This window comes from Symphalangus syndactylus, chromosome 2, assembly GCF_028878055.3.
Source record: "Symphalangus syndactylus isolate Jambi chromosome 2, NHGRI_mSymSyn1-v2.1_pri, whole genome shotgun sequence".
NCBI lineage: Eukaryota > Metazoa > Chordata > Mammalia > Primates > Hylobatidae > Symphalangus > Symphalangus syndactylus.
Window position 1 is genome coordinate 123,480,907 of NC_072424.2, and position 25,306 is coordinate 123,506,212.

The 25,306-nt window shown below is 35.4% G+C and overlaps 1 protein-coding gene across 10 annotated transcripts in view; it reads right to left on the reverse strand.

Moving 5' to 3' along the window:
• The window catches only part of EPM2A (EPM2A glucan phosphatase, laforin), a 356,235-nt gene that overhangs the window by 295,302 nt on the left and 35,627 nt on the right, over positions 1-25,306 (reverse strand). For all 10 annotated transcript variants that reach the window (XR_010118990.1, XM_063632111.1, XM_055266483.2 and 7 more), the window contains exon 2: positions 15,880-16,054. Coding sequence is in view for 9 of the 10 variants with exons in the window: in XM_063632111.1 (XP_063488181.1) it covers positions 15,880-16,054 (175 nt within the window). In the remaining variant the exon portion in view is untranslated. The remainder of the gene's footprint in view (positions 1-15,879; positions 16,055-25,306) is intronic.

Below are 25,306 nucleotides of genomic sequence, written 5' to 3' on the forward strand. Positions count from 1 at the left end.
GCCCAGTATATTATTTGTAAAATATCTAAAATCTACTTCCTATTTTGATCAGTGTGGATCCCAGAGTCCTGCTACAGGACCATCAAACACACCGTATGGTCTGTGGATAGAAAATAATTCTTTCATTATGCAAGGGAGAGCCTGTACAAGTAGATGTTATCAGTGTGTACATGTGTGTACATGCATGTGTGTACATATGAGTGAGTGTGTGAGTAGGTCTGTGTGTTGATACACTCAGTATTTTTTTCAGTGTAATGTTTATACCTACTAATGAATTAAGCTGATATTTTCATCACTATTGATTCATTTATCAGGAACAATTAGTCTTCATGACATCCAAAGAGAAAAATTAAAAGGACTTAGAAAAAGGAAGACAGGAAAGGCATTTTACAACTTATCAAAACAAGATAATAAAGAGTTCATGTTTCAAAAAAAGTCTGTGAACAGAAAAGTTATAATAGGGCCTTTATGATACAGAAATAGGCAACAGCAACATTAATTCTAATACATAGTAAGTAATATATGCATTTTGACTACTGGTTTTTAACTGAACCCTCCTCCAAGGGTTTGATAATCCTTCCTGTCTGTTCCGCAAAAGAGGAGACTATGATCTAAGAAACAAATCATTTGAAGCCAATTTAAATAATCATAATCAATGAATGGCAAAGTGACCATAATACACCTTCTGAATACAAGATATAAATATTCCCTGATGTGTTCACTGACCCTAATATAATCAGCTGGGCTTCCTGAAGTGGACCTTCCATAATGGTTCGCATAATAGATTTAATTCTAGCACTGAAAAACATCATATAAAATTTCCAGTCTGCCAAGCTTCCGCTTTAGCATGTTACTTAGACTTCTTTCTGATCTGGCTAGCATCACATAGAAAACCCTGGAAAAAGGCTAGCCGAGCTTGTCAAAAATATTCTTTCTTCTGTATTTGTTATAAGAAAGAATAACTCTTCTTTGGTTGTCATGGCCACTGTCATATTGGAATTGGGAGAGTTTTATAAAAATTAAAATTCATGAGTCAGTACATTTATATTCCATTAGTCACCCAGTCCATGTATCTCATTCAAACCTAAATCTTCTCTCTCTTCTCATTATCGTCTGATGACCTTGCTTCCTATTTCACTGAGAAAAGAGCCATCAAAAACCAAACTTCCACATGCTCTCACTGCTGCTTCAACCTACTGGATCCATGCTCAAGTTCTCTGCCTTCCTCCCAGGACCAGAGATGAATCGTTTATTCTCCTGATTCAGTTCACTCTTGCTTACACACAGATTTTGCTCCTACAGTTCTCTCCTTTCTCTTCTTAATCATTAATTTTTCTCTACTCTCTGGGATAATGTTTATTAACATGAAAATATTCTGCTATGGCTCCCACCTTATAAATTTCCTTCCCCTTTCTAACCTTCCCTCATTGCTCTGCTCTCTTTTGTAGTAAAATTCTATATTTTATAGTAAAACCACCATATCTTACCCACATCATTCATGACTTATAATAAATCCAGTTTGCTTAATTTATATGATAAAATCATTATCTTTCTTACCACCATTCCTATGATACAACCTGAGATCTAGCAGTCAAGCTTTCTCCTTTCCAATCTTCCTTTTATTCACCACTGGTCAAGACATTTCCATCACCATTTAAACAACGATGCTGCTGATAATACACGAGGGAGCACAAAAATCCAGCTGCTTCCTTTACAACTGTACTGATTCCAGAATAGCATGATCTCCCAAAACTGATGTATTTCTTCATACACTTTAGCTGATAGGTTCTAAATGACTCTTAAGAAATAAGAATTAAGGGGCTATGCTTGCACTAGGCCCTACTACCATTAAGAAGCTACTGTCTAACACTAATATTCTTTGATATGGTGTTGAAAATAAATCATCCTAATATAATGACATATATGAGATAAAATATATATTTTGCTTAATATATTTAAATATATTTCTCATATATAAAAATATATTTTGAAAACATAAGAAAAAGAGGATATCTGACAATTAATTTGACCATATGAACAGCATTATTCACATAGAAAAAAGGTACTCTTAGAGAACTCTCACACACCCAGTTGATACTCAATAAAAATCATTCCCCAGTCAGAAGAATTCAACAAGAAGGAGAAGCTTGTTGTTTTCCTTTCCTACTGACATGAACAATTGTAATCTTGGTCTTAAGATTTAAAAGAATCTCAAATCATTGAATCAGATGGAAATGCCAATTGAAATGTTTCTATCTTTGCCCAGTAATGTCTTGACTGTGAACTACAGAATTAGGTCCCATTGCACACCAAATTCTGTGGCTATTCTCTGCTTACTCCAAAAGAGATTCTTGTCGAAGTTTGATTTATAAATGTGAGCAAAGTAAAAAAAAATCTTATCATTATACAAGAAGCATATACATACTTATTAAAAATCATTTATATACTGGCTATAAAATATGTGTATTTCGAAATATAGCTGCTGTAGAGTTGGACTCTTGCGTTGAATGTACGTCTTGAGCTACGAAAATGAGGGAAAGCACCATCTTGAGGCAGAAGTGGAATTCAAGCCTTTGGTCCCTGGATCTGAAAGCAGAGAAGCTGATATGGAGTATAGTCATTGTGAGTCAATATTACATGTTGGCAAAATGTGATATAGGCCTTAGCTTTTGAAATTAACATTGACATTAATCAGGTGTTAACCTTGATTATTTCCAGAACTATACTTTTAATAGTCATCTAGTTCAACCAGCTCACTTTGCAAATTAAGAAATTAAAATTTCTAGAACTGTTACAGGATTGTTCCAAGGTTACCCATGAGTAAATGAGAGAGCTGGGGCTAGAACCCTAGCTCCTTACTCTGTCTCCAAAGTAATTAATTTCATTCATTAAAAAGAATGCCAGATAAAATAGTATTTTTAAATGTGCAAAATTATTGTTCTACAGTGTGTAAAACAATTTTGAGTTTCAAAAATTACTGTATAGAATTTCTTTCTGAGCCAAAGAAGGTGAAAGTATAAACATGCTTTTACAATACATTTTCTAAACTGTAACATTTTTGAAAGAGTGTGAAGTGTGATGTTCATAAAATCTAATTTATGCCTCTTGAAGTGTATTTAATTGGCAATAAGCCTTTTCAAGGAACAGAAATTACAGTCCTTAACCACTAACATCTCATTAAGTTAGTTATATGTGTCCTTTAATGCAAATATCCATTCTTTTGCATGAAAAATAATTCTATTGAAGAGGGTGGTGTAGTTTGGTCCTAACTATAGCCTGAATATAAAAATGCACATTGATTTTTAAAATCTCATTCTAGCATGAAAGAATCTTACCTGGGCCAAAGAAACAGGGTACAAGCTAAATGTGGATTTAATATTTATTGAGCTACTTACCAAGTTTTATATTTTATTTCCGTTTATTTTATTGCACACAAATTGATTCCATACATCTAGAATCTTTCACCAAATTCTTGACTCTTTCCCCAAATCCCTTTGAAACACAGGACCCTAAGGTCACAGAAATGAAAAGACGGTAACAAAATTATGGAAGTTGGAAAGCAATTGGTTAATTGTTGAAAAATTTAACAGAGCTACAACAAACAACAAAGTCCTAATGCCAGCAGAAGGGAATGGTGAGAACCAACTAGAATGATACTACAGAATCTCCAACAGGCTCAGAAACGGATACCACCAGATACTTTTAGATACAAGAAAAAGAAATACGAACTAGTTGAAAGCCTGTTTAAGAAGCAGCCAGATGACAGATTCACTTTTACACTCTCCTCAGCTGGGAAACTTTCCCTCCCCAGTCCTGGCAACAGACGAGGTTTATTCTCTTTAAAAGGTTAAAGAAGTCTCTGGACTGGGGGAACCCCGGCACAAGGAAGAAACACCACAATAAAAACAGAGGAATTAAGTGTATTACGTACATTGGAAGCAGAGATCCCCTCAGTCAGCCTCCTACTCTCAGGTCCCAGTACAGACCTTCACCCTCCAGGCAGGAGTTTGGCAAAGCCTTGTCTAGGAAAAAAAAAGTAGTACAGAAGGAAAGATCTAAAGATCTCACATCAGAGGTTTCCCATCTAAATAGGGCAGTCAGATCATGTAGTCACACACCCATCCATATACTCAGAGTCTCTAATCTGTGCTTTTGTCTCCCACACTTAAAGAGAAGCAAAGAACTAAGAATGTCCAGGTACCAGAGGAAACCCTCTAATGTGAGCTATTGAGACAAACTGAAGAGAAAAAAATACATTAAAACAATTTGGAACACACAAAAACAATGTCAGGGAAAGAAATTTGTTTTTAAAATAAAAAAAACAATTGTTTGCTGTCTCCCTAGAAATAATCTAACCATGATAAAAACAGAATAATATTTTTAAAACACTCAAACTTATTTTCCTTGAAAAGAAATAATAGCAGAAATACAAAACTAAATAGGAGTGTGGGATGATAAACTTAAGAAAAATATCTTTAGGAATCCATTCGAAGATGGCCGAATAGGAAACGCTCCGGTCTGCAGCTCCCAGTGTGATCGACACAGAAGATGGGTGATTTCTGCATTTCCAACTGAGGTACCTGGTTCATCTCACTGGGACTGGTTGGACAGTGGGTGCAGCCCACGGAGGGTGAGCCAAAGCAGAGCGGTGCATCACCTCACTCGGGAAGTGCAAGGGGTAGGGGGATTTCCCTTTCCTAGCCAAGGGAAGCTATGACAGACTGTACCTGGAAAAATGGGACACTTTCACCCAAATACTGCACTTTTCCCATGGTCTTAACAACCAGCAGACCATGAGATTCTCTCCCGTGCCTGGCTCAGCGGGTCCCACACCCACGGAGCCTTGTTGACTGATAGTGTAGCAGTCTGAGATCAACCTGAGAGGCTGCAGCCTGGTGGCGGGAGGGGGGCATCTGCTATTGCTGAGGCTTCAGTAGGTAAACAAAGCGGCCAGGAAGCTCGAACTGGGCGGAGCCCACTGCAGCTCAGCAAGGCCTACTGCCTCTATAGACTCCACCTCTGTGGGCAGGACATAGCTGAAAAAAAGGCAGCAGAAACTTTGCAGACTTAAACATCCCTGTCTGACAGCTCTGAAGAGAGCAGTGGTTCTCCCAGCAGTGGTTCTCCCAGTGTTTGAGCACTGAGAATGAACAGACTGCCTCCTCAAGTGGGTCCCCGACCCCCGTGTAGTCTAACGGGGAGACATCTACCAGTAGGGGCCAACAGACACCTCATATAGGCAGGTGCCCCTCTGGGACAAAGCTACCAGAGGAAAGATTAGGCAGCAATATTTGCTGTTCTGCAATATTTGCTATTCTGCAGCCTCCACTGGTGATATCCAGGCAAATAGGGTCTGGAGTGGACCTGAAGCAAACTCCAACAGACCTGCAGCTGAGGGACCTAACTGTTAGAAGGAAAATGAACAAATAGAAAGAAATAGCATCAACATCAACAAAAAAGACATCTACACCAAAACTCCACCTGTAGGTCTGTAGAACCAAAGGTAGATAAAACCACAAAGATGGAGAGAAACCAGAGGAGAAAAGTTAAAAATTCTAAAAACCAGAGCATCTCTTCTCCTCCAAAGGACTGCAGTTCCTTGGGGGCAATGGAACAAAGCTGGACAGAGAATGACTTTGACAAGTTGACAGAGAAGAAGGCTTTGGAAGGTCAGTAATAACAAATTTGTCCGAGCTAAAGGAACATTTCCTAACCCATTAGAAGGAAGCTAAAAACCTTGAAAAAAGGTTAGACAAATGGCTAACTAATAAACAGTGTAGAGAAGACCTAAAATGACCTGACGGAGCTGAAAACCATGGCACGAGAACCTTGTGACACATGCACAAGCTTCTATAGCCAATTTGATCAAGTGGAAGAAAAGATATTAGTGACTGAAGATCAAATTAATGAAATAAAGTGAGAAGACAATATTAGAGAAAAAAGAGTAAAAAGAAACAAACAAAGCTTCTGAGAAATATGGCACTATGTGAAAAGACCAAAGCTACATTTGATTGGTGTACCTGAAAGTGACGGGGAGAATGGAACCAAGTTGGAAAACACTCTTCAGGATATTACCCAGGAGAACTTCCCCAATCTAGCAAGGCAGGCCAACATTCAAATTCAGGAAATACAGAGAACACCACGAAGATACTCCTCGAGAAGAGCAACCACAAGACATATAATTGTCAGATTCACCAAGGTTAAAATGAAGAAAAAAATGTTAAAGGCAGCCAGAGAGAAAGGTCAGGTTACCCACAAAAGGAAACCCATCAGACTAAGAGCAGATCTCTCTGCAGAAACCCTATAAGCCAGAAGAGAGTGGGGGCCAATATTCAACATTCTTAAAGAAAAGAATTTTCAACCCAGAATTCCATTTCCACCCAAACTAAGCTTCATAAGTGAAGGAGAAATAAAATCATTTACAGACAAGCAAATGCTGACAGATTTTGTCATCACCAGGCCTGCCTTACAAGATCTCCTGAAGGAAGCACTAAACATGGAAAGGAACAACCGTTACTAGCCACTGCAAAAACATGCCAAATAGTAAAGACCATCGACGCTATGAAGAAACTGCATCAATTAATGGGCAAAATAACCAGCTAACATCATAATGACAGGATCAAATTCACACATAACAGTATTAACCTTAAATGTAAATAGGCTAAACACCCCAATTAAAAGACACAAACTGGCAAATTAGATAACAGACTGGTAAATTAGATAAAGAGTCAAGACTCATCAGTGTGCTGTATTCAGGAGACCCATCTCACGTGCAGAGATACACATAGGCTCAAAATAAAGGGATGGAGGAAGATCTACCAAGTAAATGGAAAGCAAAAAAAAGCAGGGGTTGCAATCCTAGTCTCCAATAAAACAGACTTTAAACTAACAAAGATTAAAAGAGACAAAGAAGGCCATTATATAATGGTAAAGGGATCAATTCAACAAGAAGAACTAACTATCCTAAATATATATGCACCCAATACAGGAGCACCCAGATTCATAAAGCAAGTCCTTAGAGACCTACAAAGAGACTTAGACTCCCAAACAATAATAATGGGAGACTTTAACACCCCATGTTCAATATTAGACAGATCAACGAAACAGAAGGTGAACAAGGATATCCAGGACTTGAACTCACCTCTGCACCAAGCAGACCTAATAGACATCTACAGAACTTTTCACCCAAAATCAACAGAATATACATTCTTCTCAGCACCACATCGCACTTATTCTAAAATTGACCACATAATTGGAAGTAAAGCATTCCTCAGCAAATGTAAAAGAACAGAAATCACAACAAATTGTCTCTCAGACCACAGTGAAATCAAATTAGAACTCAGGATTAAGAAACTCATTCAAAACCACACAACTACATGGAAACTGAACAACCTGCTCCTGAATGACTACTGGGTAAATAATGAAATGAAGGCAGAAATAAAGATGTTCTTTGAAACCAATGAAAACAAAGACATAACATACCAGAATCTCTGGGACACATTTAAAGCAGTGTGTAGAGGGAAATTTATAGCACTAAATGCCCATAAGAGACACCCTAACATCACAATTAAAAGAACTGTAGAAGCAAGAGCAAACAAATTCGAAAGGTAGCAGAAGGCAAGAAATAACTAAGATCAGAGCAGAACTGAAGGAGATAGAGACACATAAAACCCTTCAAAAAAATCAATGAATCCAGGAGCTGGTTTTTTGAAAAGATCAACAAAATTGATAGGCCGCTAGCAAAACAAAGAAGAAAAGAGAGAAGAATCAAACAGACGCAATAAAAAAAATGATAAAGAAGATCTCACCACCAATCCCACAAAAATACAAACTACCATCAGAGAATACTATACACCTCTATCCAAATAAACTAGAAAATCAAGAAGAAATGGATAAATTTCTGGACACATACACCCTCCCAAGATTAAACCAGGAAGAAGTTCAATCACTGAATAGACCAATAACAGATTCTGAAATTGAGGCAATAATTGATAGCATACCAACCAAAAAACATCCAGGACCAAAAAACATCACAGCCGAATTCTATGACAGGTACAAAGAGGAGCTGGTATCATTCCTTCTGAAACTATTCCAATCAATATAAAAAGAGGGACTCCTCCATAACTCATTTTATGAGGCTAGCATCATCCTGATACCAAAGCCTGGCAGAGACAGAACAAAAAAAAAGAGAATTTTAGACCAATATCCCTGATGAACATTGATGCAAAAATCCTCAGTAAAACACTGGCAAACCAAATCCAGCAGCACATTAAAAAAGCTTATCCTCCACAATCAAGTCGGCTTCATCCCTGGGATGCAAGGCTCATTCAACATATGCAAATCAATAAATGTAATCCATCACATAAACAGAACCAATGACAAAAACCACATGATTATCTCAACAGAAGCAGAAAATGCCTTCGACAAATTCAACAGCCCTTCATGCTAAAAACTCTCAATAAACTAGGTATTGATGGAACATATCTCAAAATAATAAGAGCTATTTATGAAAAACCCACAGCCAATATCATACTGAATGGGCAAAAATTTGAAGCATTCCTTTTGAAAACCAGCACAAGACAAGGATGCCCTCTCTCACCACTCCTATTCAACATAGTGTTGGAAGTTCTGTCCAGGGCAATCAGGCAAGAGAAAGAAATAAAGGGTATTCAATTAGGAAAAGAGGAAGTCAAATTGTCCCTGTTTGTAGATGACATGATTGTATATTTAGAAAACCCTATCATCTCAGCCCAAATCTCTTTAAGCTGATAAGCAACTTCAGCAAAGTCTCAGGATACAAAATCAAAGTGCAAAAATCACAAGAATTCCTATACACCAATAATAGACAAACAGCCAAATTGTGAGTGAACTCCCATTCACAATTGCTACAAAAAGAATAAAATATGTAGGAATCTAACTTACAAGGGATGTGAAGGACCTCTTTAAGGAGAACTACAAACCACTGCTCAACAAAATAAAAGGGGACACAAACAAATGGAAGACCATTCCATGCTCATGGATAGGAAGAATCAATATCGTGAAAACGGCCATATGGCCTCAGGTAATTTATAGATTAAATGCCATCCCCATCAAGCTACCAATGACTTTCTTCACAGAATTAGAAAAAACTACTTTAAAGTTTATATGGAACCAAAAAAGAGCCTGCATTGCCATGACAATCCTAAGCAAAAAGACCAAAGCTTGAGGCATCATGCTACCTGACTTCAAACTATACTACAAGGCTACAGTAAGCAAAACAGTATGGTACTGGTACCAAAACAGATTTATAGACTAATGGAACACAACAGAGGCTTCAGAAATAACACTGCACTTCTACAACCATCTGATCATTGACAAACCTGACAAAAACAAGAAATGGGGGAAGGATTCCCTATTTAATAAATGGTGCTGGGAAAACTGGCTAGCCATATGTCGAAAGTTGAAACCGGATCCCTTCCTTACACATTGACTTATATGTTAGACCTAAAACCATAAAAACCCTAGAAGAAAACCTAGGCAATACCATTCAGGACATAGGCATGTGCAAGGACTTCATGATGACAACACCAAAAGCAATGGCAACAAAAGCCAAAATTGACAAATGGGATCTAATTAAACTAAAGAGCTTCTGCACAGCAAAAGAAACTACCATCAGAGTGAACAGGCAACCTACAGAATGGGAGAAAATTTTTGCAATCTACCTATCTGACAAAGGTCTAATATCCAGAATCTACAAAGAACTTAAACAAATTTACAAGAAAAAAATGGACAACCCCATCAAAAAGTGGGCAAAGCATACGAACAGAGACTTCTCAAAAGAAGACATTTACACAGCCAACAGACACATGAAAAAATGTTCATCATCCCTGGTCATCAGAGAAATACAAATCAAAACCACAATGAGATACCATCTCACTCCAGTTAGAATGGTGATCATTAAAAAGTCAAGAAACAGATGCTGGAGAGGATGTGGAGAAATAGGAATGCTTTTACACTGTTGGTGGGAGTGTACATTAGTTCAACCATTGTGGAAGACAGTGTGGCGATTCCTCGAGGATCTAGAACTAGAAATACCATTTCACCCAGTGATCCTATTACTGGGTATACACCCAAAGGATTATAAATCATGCTACTATAAAGACACATGCACACGTATGTTTATTGCAGCATTATTCACAATAGCAAACACTTGGAACCAACCCAAATGTCCATCAATGATAGACTGGATTAAGAAAATGTGGCACATATACACCATGGAATACTGTGCAGCCATAACAAAGGATGAGTTCATGTCCTTTGCAGTGACATGGATGAATCTGGAAACCATCATTCTCAGCAAACTATCACAAGGACAGAAAACCATGTTTTCTGTGAACTGCATGTTCACATTCATAGGTGAGAATTGCACAATGAGAACACTTGGACACAGGGTAGGGAACATCACACACTGGGGCCTGTCAAGGGGTGGGATACTGGGGGAGGGATAGCATTAGAAGAAATACCTAATGTAAATGATGAGTTGATGGGTGCAGCAAACCAACATGGCACATGTATACCTATGTAACAAACCCGCATGTTGTGCACATGTACCCTAGAACTTAAAGTATAATAATAAAAAACAAAAAAAGGAGAAGAAAATATATTTAAAAATAAAAAAAAGAAATGCAAAATACAAAAGACAAGAAAATTGAAAACTCAGGCCAGAGATCCAGTATTTCAGTAATAGGAATTCTAGAAATAAAGGGGAGGAAATTATCAAAGAAATAACTGAAGAAATTTACTTCCAAAGAAGTAAATTTTACTTCTTTGCAGAATTAAATTCTGCACTGAGAGCTTAGCAAAATGGATAAAATGGACCCATACCAAGACATTCATCATGGAATTTCACACTATTGGAAATGCAAAGATTCTGCAGGCTTCTTTGTTTATGGAAGTAAAAACAAAAACAAAAACATTTGAACATAAAAGATTGGAAGGCATAATGGCTTTGACTTCTCAATAGCAACCTTGAGAGCTGTAAGTTCTTCAAAGGAGATTTAAACATCTGCGAACCGTTTGGTTGTTAAATAGCATTTACATAGGCATATGAATATACATGTGGAATACTGATCTCATGAAAAGTAACGCATTACTATATTGGGAAGACTGAACAATAGGATGGATGTGGTAGAAGGAGAAGAAAAGAGAGCTAGATATTCATATTTCAAGTTGTAAAGTCAATAGATAATACCTAGATCTAAAACCAAACAGTAGTAATATAATCATATTATTTATCATTTACCTGAAGTTAAGTAGCAAATTATCAACTTAAAGAAATGAAAGTGGTTGCCTGTGGAAAGACAAAATTGGGGGAGGTTGGGTGGGGGAAAGAAGAGGCAGAAAGATTTCTTTTTCTCATAAAACTTGTAGATCTGATAAATTCTTTAAACACATGTTTAAAGAATTGGCATGTATACCTTGGCTAAAATCAAAAACTAAAATGTAACACATAAAACTCTCTAGATAAATCATAACATGGAATGAGTGCTAATTTCTATCAAAGGATATCTGTAGTCCCTCTATGGAGACAGGTGCTTGTCAGCTTATATATGCATCTGAATATTGAGAAGTACCAGAATGTTCTCTTTTACATGACATGTTCTCTAGGTTGCCATATGTCCTGGCATTCCCAGTGAAGTCCTATTTTTATACCCCATGTTCAGGCTAATTATGTAAAGTACCTCTTTTTACTCTCAAAGCATCCTGGTTGGAGAAAATTAGGTGGCTACCCTAATATTGTGCTCTCACACCTCTCTACATGTACACTTGCTATTTGTATTAGTCCGTTTTCATGTTGCTAATAAAGACATACCCAAGACTGGGTGACGTTTACAGGAAAGAGGTTTAATGGACTCACAGTTCCACGTGGCTCAGGAGACCTCACAATCATGGTTGAAGGCAAAGAAGAGCAAGTCACATCTTACATGGATGGCAGCAGACAAAGAGAGTGCATGTGCAGGGAAACTCCTCCTTATAAAACCATCAGATCTCATGAGACTTATTCACTATCACGAGAACAGTATGGGAAAGACTCACCCCCATGATTCAATTACCTCCCACTAGTCCCTCCTACAACACATGGGAATTGTGGAAGCTACAATTCAAGATGAGATTTGGGTGGGACACAGTCGCTATTCTTCTTACATTGAATTCCCTTTCCCAAATGTCCTGAGTAAAAGAAGCCTTCACATTTCTGTTCAAGTTCTACGTCCTCATAAAGATTTCCTTGAATTAAAGATTTTTCCTGTCCCTTTTTATACTACATATATAACTTCATTACAGCAAATATTTAACTGTATTGCAGCTGTTTACATGTTGTCTTCCACTACAGCATAAGTTCCATGCGAGCAAGGATCATGTCTCTCCATTGTTGATGGTCCAGCACTCAACACGGGCTGCACAGAGTAATCCATACAATTCTTACTAAATGAATGAAGTTACCATTTATCTTATTATATAACATTTAATTTTTAGATATATATGTTCTAAAAAGCCTTATCCTTATAAAGGATACTGGCAATTCCATTCTGATATGATTTATCCCAACCATAAAAAAATTCTAGGCATAATTCCATTCCTAAATTCAAACTAAAGAGTGAGAGCTTGTAATTACAAATTCTTAGTTGAGTTTGAATACCTCCATTGTATAAATGCTCAAACATATAATCTACCTGTCTGTATCTATTTCAGCAGCTAAGATAAATTCACAAATAATCTTAGCATTATACACTGTCAGATGAACATGGCAAACAGATAGAATTTGATGTTTTCAATTTAATAATGAAATATATAAATGCCTTTCCGACTCTTTTCTTTTAAATTGAATTCAGATTTTCATCTTACCCAGTTTCATGTGAAGGTGAATTATGCTGGAATTTTTAAGGGGAGTTAGACTAAAACAACTGAAGGTGCATTAAAATATTCCTTTTCTATTCTAAACCACTGTCCTTTTATGCATGTAAAAATCACATGGAGATGTTGAAAAATACAGATTCCCAGGACTTGGAGTGTGTGTGTGTGTGTGTGTGTGTAAGTGAGTGTGTATATATTAGATTATATATTATACTCCAGGTATACATACACATGTATTATTATATTAATATCTAATGTGTTATATAGTATACATACATTTTAATGTATTATTATTTATAAGAATAGATATATTTACACCTTGCAGTGGATAACAGGTTGAATTACCTGAGAATTCAGTAGGATAGAGACTTGGATTGTAAAACTAAGTTGCTTTAAAGAAAATAAAGAAACGTAAGCTTTCTTGCACAGCTGAGTATATTAACTAAGGTTCACTCTCACCTGCACATACAGCTTTGATACTGTAAGGGAAGCTGAAGAAATACTTTATTTAAAAATTAAAACATCAACTCAGAGAGCAAATTTTCTCAGAGTAAGAGGTGTACCCCACAACAGACCCTCCTTGTCTTTTCATTCAGGGTAGGGTGGAGGAAGTACACAGGTGGGTTGTCTGATTTGAGTCTGCTGAGAAAGACAGGATCTGCCCATCTGAGCACAGCTTGACCCCAACACCTCTCACAGGTACAGAGGCCAGTAATAGCAGAGGAAACTTATGACAGCCATATACAATAATCAACCTAATCTTTCACATAGTAAATATGAACAACTAATAATCATGTTATCTAAAACAATAATAACACAAAAAAGAAAGATCAAAATGAATGAAAAACAATTGATTCAGGAGGAAAAAGTATAGTTCCAGCAAGAGAAGAGAACTTAAAAATAACTCTCATTAGTATTCTAAGAAAGATTCATGAATATACTCATTCATAAACAAGAACAAACTAATATGTAAAAAGGAATAACAGAATAAGTCCATGAAAATTAAGAATATAATTACCAAAATTAAGAAAAAAATAATCAATAGTTGAATTGGAAAAAAAGAAGCCTCTCAAAATGTAAAGCAACAAAAAAGATGACAATATAAAATGTAAATCCAAGAGGTCCAACATCCATCTAAGGAGTGTCTCTAATGACAAAGAGCAAAGGCAATCAAGGAGAAGAAATAATCATACAGTGGAAAAAAATCTCCAGAGCCCAAGACATGACTCTTCAGAAAAAAGGGTTCATTCAGGAAATGTGGTTCAGGATCATTTAAAAGAACCCATAAACATATCCTCATTAAATGTCAGACCATCTCAAGAGGTGTTCCTTCTTATTCTTTTCTCTGGATCTTCTGCTTCTCCTTGACTTCTAAATTGTGTGAACCAGGGCTCAATATTCTTCCTTCTTCTCTTTGTCTCTTCTATACTTCACTCATTTACTATCGTCTCATCTAGACTCAACATTTTGAATGCTATCTATGTCTTGATAACTGCCAATTTTATATCTTTATTTCCAAGCTCTCCATAAAATTCCTGACATCAAATCAATTTCATTCCTGCAATCTAACAGACATTTCAAAAAATGACTAAAGTAGAACTTTTACCTCAATCCCTACTTCAAATTGCTCATCTCCTAGTCTTCCCCATCTCAGTAAGCAGCAACATCATTAATTCATTAGCTCAGGCCATAAAACCACGAGACATGCTTAACTCTTGTCTTCCTCATTCTATGCACACAACCCATCAGCAAAGCCAACATCTACCAGAAGTTTGAAAGAAAGATGTGTTCAAGAGGACTATTAATTCCCTAAAACTATTGTGAAATTGCATTTTCTCTCTCTTTTACCCCTCAAAACTCTGTTTATATTAATTGTATCTCTCATTCAAAATAACACATTCTTTAAGAACATGAAAAGGCATCTCCTTGTGTATGGTACAAACACTGTAAGTTCTGCAGTAAATAACACTTACATAATATTTTAAATGTTGGCAATTGCTTTCAAATTTTAAATAATCAAAGTGTGAAAGATATTTATATTTACTAAGTTTAATGTAAATTCTATAAGCCTTGAAATTATAAAAGTAATTTAAAAGCAGGAGTTAGTAGGTGGAAATAGGTGTGGAAAAAAATACGGGAATAAAAAAAACTCTGCTCTTACAATGTAGGAAACTAGGAGACACTATGAAAAATTGATGGGTCAAGACAGAATTTGTATGATGGTAAGTAACAATGGAACTTTTCAAAAAATGCCTGGTAGGGACTGGAGTGGGGAGAGAGGACAAGTACGAGAGATGTCAATTTCTTATGTGTAATAGAGGGGAATCGATAGCTATTTTTAAACTGGTACATTAACAAGCAACACATATGCATATTGTTTAAGATTTAGATTTAATCTCAAGAAAAACTAACCATAAAGTGATTAAAAATAATCACTTCTGATGAGTGGAAAAGGAGAAAAGGATAATGAGCCTTATGTTTTATTTAGCAACCTCCTGGTTTAGGAATTACATGAAAAAATAAATCAAAATATTAACAAATAATAAAGCAGATAATCATATTCAATCTAGTCCTGTGTCTGTATTTTCACACATATTTATTTGAATAAGATTTTATAAGGAAATACCAATTTTTGTTTCACTGGTAGTCAGTAGCATAAAGGACACAAATATTAATTTAGGCTATTTTAGTGCAGTTCTTATTTTTAATCCACTACATAAGTACAGAGATTGGTTAGCTACTATCTGGTCAAAAATATACTGATGCTAGGGTATGCATTTATTAAGGAATTCTATTTTTAAAATCCTCCATATCTAGACCCAGAAAAGCTCACACACTGATTCACTGTAATTATCTCCTCAAAGTACTACAGGCCTATAGACCCCTCCAAAGTGAGACACTGCAGTTTCGAACACAGTAAATATTTCCACTGTGCTAATGCTACCTCTTATCCTACTTCTATGCTTATAAACATAGCACTATTTTTACCTTGAATAATGCATGGCTTGGTGGCCTGCAATATTAAAATAGAAGTCTGTTGTGTGCTTCATTTCATTGGTGTGCCCAGTGGCCTCAATCCAGTGTCCTATTGGGAGACAATACACACCATCCACCAAGTTGTTTTCATTGTAAGTACAGCAACGGTCATGATGAGGTCCATTGCCTAGAACAAGAAGAAATGATAAACAGAGCAATTAAATCAGTGTTCTGTTTAAACATCCTCAAAGCAGCTGATACAAAATTAATAGCAAGAAAAAAATAAACATAAAGCTACTTAATCTACACATTTCAGTATAAACAAAAAAGACTAGAGTGAAAAACAGAACAGTAGGAATTTGTAAAGAGTTACTTAGGAAAATCAGAGTTTTTTACTCCCTTTGAATACATGGGTTATAAAAAGCATGTTAACTCTTTCAGAGCTTCATGGTACCTCTCAGTGCTCTAAGAGGCCATTATGAATCACTTTGCAGCCTGAGAAGCTCCTAAAAAAGTTTTTAAAGCTATTAATGCCCCATATTACACACTTCTATCTTTCTGGTATGCAAATTTATGAATAAAATCAGGAATAAAGTATTTTAGTATCAGCTCAACAAAAAAATGCATAATTATAGATAAACGCATTAATAAGTAATAAATGATCACATCAAATCTACTTTACAGGTTAAACAGTTATTATTATTATTTTCAAATGAGGAAAATAAGTCTCACAGAGATTAACTAGCTTGCTCAAGGTCACCAAACTAGCAGTGTGGAGCTAGTAGCAACCTGCCTCTCCTAGTCCCCCCCATTTCTGGCGTCTGATGCCTTTGTGATGCTCCCTGCTGCTGTCACATGCACAAAGACACACCATCTTCCTTCCAGGGCCACGGATCAAAGGAAGCAGAGACACATCTCTAAAAATATTATTTGCTTATTTCACGATTCTGCCCAGTATCAGCTACACTAGTTGCTATGGTATGAATGTTTTTGTCCCCTCAAAATTTATATGTTGAAATCCTAACACCCAAGGTGTTGGTATTAGGAGCTGGGGCCTTTAGGAGATGATTCGGTCATAAAGAAGAACCCTCACAAATGCAATTAGCTCCTTTATAAAAGAGGGGTGAAAGAAACCCCTTGCTCTGTTCCACCATGTGAGAACACAGCAAGTCGTCGCCATCTATGAACCAGTAAGTGAGCCCTCACCAATCACTGAATCTGGTATGCCTCAGTCTTAGACCCCCCAGCCTCCAGAACTGTGAGCAATAAATTTCTATTGTTCATAAGCTAACCAACATATGGTGTTTTGTTTACAGCAGCCCAAATGGTCTTACATACTAGTAAACCTTGATTTCTATAAAAATTATAATTCATACATTACTTTTATTACCTTTTCATTATCCCATTTCAAATCATGCCTTTCTTTATACTACCTAATTATAATATACTGTAAGAAAGACATGTAAGAAAACTAAATGCATGAGTGGTTTATAGAAATAAATCACATTTGTTATGAATACAAAAATGTGATTCATTTGTTCTTTTCTCCTTGCTCTGTCTTGCAAAATATTTAACCTAAATTTGCTTGGCATAAGATCTCAAAAAATCCTTAAATTATTTGATGTTTCTTTGAGATATAACTCCTGCCATCAGACAGACGGTACAGGATGACTCTCTTAATAAACCATTACTGATCTTCCTAGATCAGTCTCCTCTTTTTTCTCTTAATGGATTTTTTTTCTTGACGACTACAAGGCACTGCACCACATCTCTATTAACCTTCATTTTTAATAGATAAAAACCAAACTATACTAGCAACCTCACTTCTAGAAACATATCCGACAGAAATATTAATAAGAAAAAAGAATCTCTGATGCATACAGATACATGTGTATAGTAATACTATTTTAATAGAAAATACTGTAAACCATATAAGTTTTTTTCATTCTTCTACAGATATTTGTTGAGACAGGTACTGTGCTAGGTCATGTTAAGAACTCAGATATTTATCATAAGAGCAACTAAAAATTTGAAATATTCTAAGCAGGCATGTAACATAACCAGATTTTATTTTAAGGATACCTCTCTGGCTACAGAGTAAAAAAACAATTCAAGAACAATCAGAGAGAAGCAGAGAGTCCATTTAAGAAACTACTATATTGGCCTAGGTAGTTTATGATGAAGTTTGGTCACAGACATTGAAAGGATTATGCAGATTCAGGAGGGAAAGGCCACGGGACTTGGTGATTAATTGGAAACGGAAGGTGAAGATGAAAGGGGATCAATAATGACTCTTAAGCTTCTAGTGAAAATAATTCAATATACAGTGGTACTATTCACTGAGATGCAAAATCTGAAAGAGGCTGTAAGGAAAGATCATCTATCTAGTTCTGGCAATGTTGGGTTTGGAGTGCTCTTTAGATATCCAAAAGGAGTCATCAAAAGAGAGCTGGAGTTATTGATCTGACATTAAAACAAGAAATCTGAACTAAAAAAATAAATATATGAGTAATTTGAGTGCAAATGGTAATTGAAATAGGAACATAGATGAGTCACAAAGAAAAACAAAATTAAGGAAAAAAGTTCTAGAACAAAGTCTGAAAGTCTTTCAATGTTTAACAGCCAGAGAGAGAAGGATAAACTTACAAAAGATGAATAGAGAGAGGAGCTGAAAAGGAAAAGTAGGAGTGACTAAGTGAAGCAGCAGAGCATGACTGAAAGTGTAAACATAGACTACAAACTGGATATGGTTACTTCTAGGAAATGGAATTGGATGGAGGAGAACTGTCACAGTCAACTGTTTTGAATTGATTGGATTAGCTACAAGGAGCGGGTGTTACTTTTTTAGTTAAATAAAACAATATCTATGGCTCCCACTGGTCAGTATAACGGACTTACAACAATTGAATTATTACCTATTAAAAATATAATTGTTGAAGAGATCAAATATTCATAAATTATAATGATCAAGAAGAATTATTTATATATCATAATGTTCATAAGAATTCTTCATTCCTAGAATGATTTCTTTAATTACTCATTTTTACACATTTATGTTTTAGGAAACATTTTTAAAAGTCTTTCATGGACCGTAACCTGAGTTATTCAAAATATGTTCTAATAGTTAAAATGTCTTTTAGAGGATGGGTTATTGTCTTTTTAATTTCACCTAATGAAATGGCAAAAATGAATAGTACAATAATTTTGGTTTTGGAGATTTCTGCATGAAGAACTATGGAATAAATGTACTTTTCCCTAGTCCTCTCACTAAGTATAATTGAAAACCCTGAAAATTATAAATAAACATAAAATAACTTTGAAAGGCAAAGAGAAAACAGACCATCCAAGGACACTGAGACCTAAGGAAAGACGTAAGTATTGAGTTCTCTGCATTTCCTTTTGCCTTATATATCCCAGACTTAGATCTGAAGAAGCCAGCAACCTGGTAACACAAGGACAGCAAAAAGAAAACATGACAAAAGTCCATTCCATCTAGCCAAATGAAAAGACAAGACTAGCCAGACAGAAATCTATTTGATAATAACTACAATACTCCAGTCAAACCCACTGAAAAAATGTGGCCCCACACCCACTCCAGCCAGCAAATGCCAAGCATGGGTAGACTTCCACTTTTGTTTGCTAAGCTGTATTGCAGTGCCTCAACCCACTCACTATCATGGTGTCAGAGAAGGATGAGTAGGGGTCTGAAACTTTCAGCATCACCCTTGGCAATGTAGTGGAGTCCAAGTGGAAAGGTGGACTTCCACCTCCATTTGGCAGTAACGAGGTGCCCCTTTTTCCCACTGAGATCGTGTCAAAGGTGACCTAGTGGAAAGTCAAGATTTTCACCTCCTTCCCACCCCACCATCAGTGGATGCCATGTGGGAAGCAGTAACAAGGCATTCCTCCCTCTCTCAGACAGGAAGCTATCAATGGAGGCCTACTGGAGAGCTAGAACTACCACCTCACTCAGCGAGGAGTCTGTTTGGTTTGGTTATAAATGGAAACAGTGTGAAGAACCTGGGTAATAAGGTGGGACCTCCATTCTTCTGCTGGAGTGGTGTCAGAAGAATTCAGTTAAAATCGAAAGTTTACATAAGAGCTAACCTCATTATATAATACCCAAAATGTCCAGTTTTCAATAGAATGTCACCCGTTATATCAATAACCACTAAGATCTCAAACTAAATGGAAAAAAAAAAAGATGCCTGATAAAGGCCAACACCAAGAGAACAATGATGTTAGAATTATGTGATAAAGATTTTAAAGCCTCAGTAACCCATTAGAACACATTTCAAATAAATGAAGAATCAGAATGTCTCAGCAATGGAATAGAAGATGAAAAGAGGAACTAAATAGTAACTTTAGAACTGAAAAACACAGTATTTGAAATTTTAAAAACTCAACAGATGGGTTTAAGAGCAATATGGAAGAGACAGAGGAAAGAATTCACAAACTTCAAGACAGAACCATGGAAATTACCCAATCTAAACAGCAAACAACAGAAAAGTAGGCTGAATTAAAAAAAAAAAACAAACAAACAAACAAACAAAAAAAACCCTTAGGGACTTCTGGTATGTACTATTAACAGAAGATCTAAATTTATGTAATTGGAATCTTGGAAGAAGAGGGAAAAGATACTAGGGCTTAAAAGTACCTGAGAAAATAATGCCTGAAAACTTTTCAAATTTGGCAAGAGGCAAAACCTACAAATTCAAGAAGGTGAGCAAAGCCCAAACAACATAAACCCAAAGAAATCAATACTGAGACATGACATATTTAAACTTCTGAAAACTAACGACAGAGAAAATCATAAAAGTATCCAGAGAAAAACAGCAATGTAAAGGAAAAAATATTCTAACATAAGCAGATTTCTCATCAGAAGTCACCAAAGGAAGTGTCATTTTTCAAGTGCTGTAAAAAAGAACAACTGTCAACCAAGAATCTTACTTTGTGACTATTTCCTTCAGGAAAAAAAGGGAAAATCAAAACATGCTCAATGAAGGAAAACTAAGAAAATTTTGCCAGCTGAATTACCTTAAAAATGATGAACAGAAGATGTCTAAACAAAAAGAAACTCTTCGAAAACAGGAAGAATGAGCACAGTAAACAAAAATATAAGTAAATAAGCAAACATTCTAACATTGTCTGATGTTATTCTACATGTATGTAAAGGAAATATTTAAGGCAATTATATTGCAAATGAGGAAGGGCAAAGGAATAAAAATGGAGGTAAGTTTTCTAAAACTCACTCAAACTCATAAAAGGTTGATACCAGTGAACTATGATGTCAGGTATATAATATACATAATGTGTATAGAAATTCTATGTGTAAATCAAAATAGAATCAATTATGAACCAGACATGCCATACAATCACAAAAAAAGGACCAGAAACAAAAAATAAAATGGCAAACTTAGGCTCTAACATACCAATAATTATGTTAAATATAAGTAGTCTAAATACACCAATGAAAATACAAAAGTTGGCAGAGTAATTTTTAAGTGAATCAATTATATGCTGTCTAGAAGTAATTCACTTCAAATTATATAGGCAGGTGGAAAGTAAAAGCATAGAAAAAGATATACTACGCAAACATTAATCAAAAAGCAGTAGTTATATTACTATTATATAAAGTATACTTCAGAGTAAAGAAAATTACGAGAGGGGAAATTATACAATGTTTAAAGTATCAATCTAACAAGAAGACACAGCAACTTTAACTGTGTATATATCAAACAGTAAGGTTGTTAAATATGTAAAGCAAAAAACTGAGAGAACTGAAAGAATTTTAAAAATCCAGAATTATAGTTTGAGACCTCAACACCTCACCCAAAACAATTGTTAGAACAATTAGACAGAAAATCAGCAAGGATATTGGAAAACTCAAGAACACCATCAACCAACACTACCTAGTTGACATTTATACAGCACCCAATATAGCAGAATGCACATGTTCACAGTACATAAACCAAGATAGAACATATCCTGTACCATAAAACAACTTCAAATTTTTAGAAAACTTAAATCATACAAATTGTGTTTTTTGACATTAACAGAATCAAACTAGAAACCAATAATAAGTAGTTTTAGGTTTTATATTTAGGTTTTTAATCTGTTTTGTGTTAATTTTTGTATATGGTATATGGAAGGGGTCCAGTTTCAATCTTCTGCATATGGCTAGCCAGTTATCCCAGCACTATTTATTGAATAGGGTCCTTTCCCCATTGCTTATTTTTGTTCACTTTGTCAAAGATCAGATGGTTTTAGGTGTCTGGCATTATTTCTGGGCTCTCTATTCTGTTCCATTGGTCTATGTGTCCATTTTGGTACAAGTACCATACTCTTTTGGTTACAATAGCCTTGTAGTATAGTTTGAAGTCAAGTAATGTGATGTCTCCAGCTTTGTTCTTTTTGCTTAGGATTGCTTTGGCTATTTGAGTTCTCTTTTGATTCCATATGAATTTTAAAAGTTTTTTCTAATTCTGTGAAGAATTTCATTGGTAGATTGATAGGAATAGGGTTGAGTCTATAAATTTCTTTGGGCAGTATGGCCATTAATTCTTCTTATCCAGGATCATGGAATGTTTTTCTATTTGTTTGTGTCATCCCTGACTCCTTTGACCAGTATTTTGTAATTCTTGTTGCAGAATTCTTTCATGTCTCTGGTTAGATGTATTCCTAGGTATTTTATTCTATTTGTGGCTATTGTAAATGGGATTTCATTATTGATTTGTCTCTCAGCTTGGATGCTGTTGGTATATAGAAATGCTATGATTTTCGTATGTTGATTTTGTATCCTAGAACTTTGCTCAAGTTGTTTATCAGAACAAGGAGCTTTTGGGTAGAGACTGTGAGGTTTTCTAGGTATAGAATCATATCATCTGCAAACAGGGATAGTTTCACTTCCTGTCTTCCTATTTGGATGTGGAGGCAATCATTCTAAGAGAAATAACTTAAAAAGTCTAATAGCACATATTCTCACTTATAAGTGGAAGCTAAGCATTGGATATACATGGACATACAGAGTGAAATAATAGACATTAGAGACTTCAAAAGGTGAGGAGGTAGGAAGAGGTGAGGGATGAAAAATTACCTGCTGGGTACAATGTACACTATTCAGGTGACAGACACACTAAAAGCCTAGACTTCACCACTGTGCAACATGTCCATGTAATGAAACTGTACTTGTACCCCTAAATCTGTAAAAGTTAAAATTAAAAAATAAATTTATTAAAATTAAAATTTAAAAAGTAAACATACAAATCGCTCACTATGTTGCAATAAACTAATCTGTATTTTTGATAGAAAAGTAGAAAATTATTGGATTAACAAAAATATCTATTTCTTCAGAACAGTTTTAGCTTGTTATTTGTTCATCAAGGCAAGTTAGGTGATTTCAAACGAAGTGAATAAATGTGTAGGAGTAAGGGAACTGCTGTCTGGCACTCCAATTAAAGCCACAGAAATAAGCAACCCTAGAATTTAAAAACTCACAACTAACTCATTATTTTACATAGTACTATAAGTTTGAGAGTTTGGGTTAAAATATGTTTATTTCTTAATAAATCCAGAAGTTTTGAAATTATATTGGTTAAGTATCTATTGGATAGGTGTAGTGTCCTTAAGCAAAATAAAATTTACAATTATTATTCATGTTATTTTATTTGAACTATCCTCTTTGGATTTAAATTATTTTACATGTTTCATTTCTAGCATATGAACACAAGTTTTGATTCTAACACATTAATCTCTAATTTTAACTATTAACTCACCCACATCTGATCTCTCTCATGCCCCATCTGTTACTACCTCAGAAGCTATTATTGCATAAAGTTGCACAAACATGATATAGTCATTACAAACTCTTTGGCACTTTGATGTTCTCTTCTAATGGCAAAAACAGAGAAATAAAATGCACAAAAAATCTTTTTGTTCAACCAACTGCCTCTTTGAGATGATGAATCCTGTTCCAGTTGAGCACTTTGATGAATGGCAAAATGCAAAGGTAGACAATAGCTGAGTTTGGGGGTAGTCACAGATACAACGAAACCGTCCTTCCTAATGAAATGGAAACCTGAGATACAATCGGTGAAGGAGACCATGAAGTAAGGGGTGTTAAGATGGACAAGAAGGAGGAACGGCGAGATGCAGAAAGAGAAGAGAGAAGATCCACCTAGAAAAACTATGTAAGAATAAATAATAGTCAAAATACCCTGATCATGAGACCACCAAAGAGCAGTTAATGGCAAGCATCATTTAATATTTAATTTGAAGTTTTATGCACTTCTGTAATATTTCTCTCTTCTCCTCCTCCCCAACTGTCAGTACAACCTACCACATTCACAAACAGATTTCTAGAGTGGAAGGAGAGAATACGATTCCTGAGATAAAGAATAAGGGAATTCATCACCACTAGTCCTGTCTTATGGGAATTCTTAAAGTGAGTTCTTTAAGCTGAGAAAACATACCACTAATTAATAACATAAAATACATGAAGGAAAAAAATTCAGTGGTATCAGTAATACATAGTCAGATTCAAAATAGTCTTTTGCTTGAAAGGTGATGTGTAAAGCAATTTTATCTCTAACATGAGAGTTAAAAGACAAAACTATTAAAAACAACTGTGGATTTGATAAATTGTTAAGGGATACAAATTACGAAAAGTTGCCAACTTTGACATCAAAATCATAAAATGTGGTAGGGAGGAGTAAACATGGAGAGCTTTTGTATTTGATTAAAGTTAAGTTGGTATCAGCTTAGAATAGCCTGTTACAGGTAATGTTTTATGTAAACCTCATGGTAATTGCAAAGCAAAACCCTATTATACTTCCACAAAATATAAAAAGAAGGGATTCAAGACATCACTACAGAAGACAAACCACAAAGAAAGACAACAAGAGGAAGAACAAAAGATACACAGAACAACCAGAAAACAAATTATGAAAAGGCAGTAAGATAAGTACTTACATACTATAATTACCTTGAGTGGAAATGGATTGAATTCTCCAATCAAAAGACATAAAGTGACTGAATAGATTGAAAAAGCAAAACATAACGAGATGCTGCCTACAAAATACTCACTTTACTTGTAAGAACACACGTAGATGGAAAATAAAGGGATGGAAAAATATATTCCATGCAAATGGAAGCCAAAAGAGAGCAGAGGTAGCTATATTTCTATCAGACGAAAAAGACTTTAAGTCAAACATCAGTAAAGAAAGACAAAGAAGGTAATTATATAATGATAAAGGTGTCAATTCTCCAATATTTATAAATATATATACATCTAACATAGTAGCACCTAAATATTTAAGGCAGTTATTAAGCAATCTGAAGGAGGAGATACACTGCAATACTGTAATAGTAGGGGACTTTAATACTCCACTTTCAGCATTGGACAGAACATCATTTTTTAGACAGAAAATCAATAAGGAAA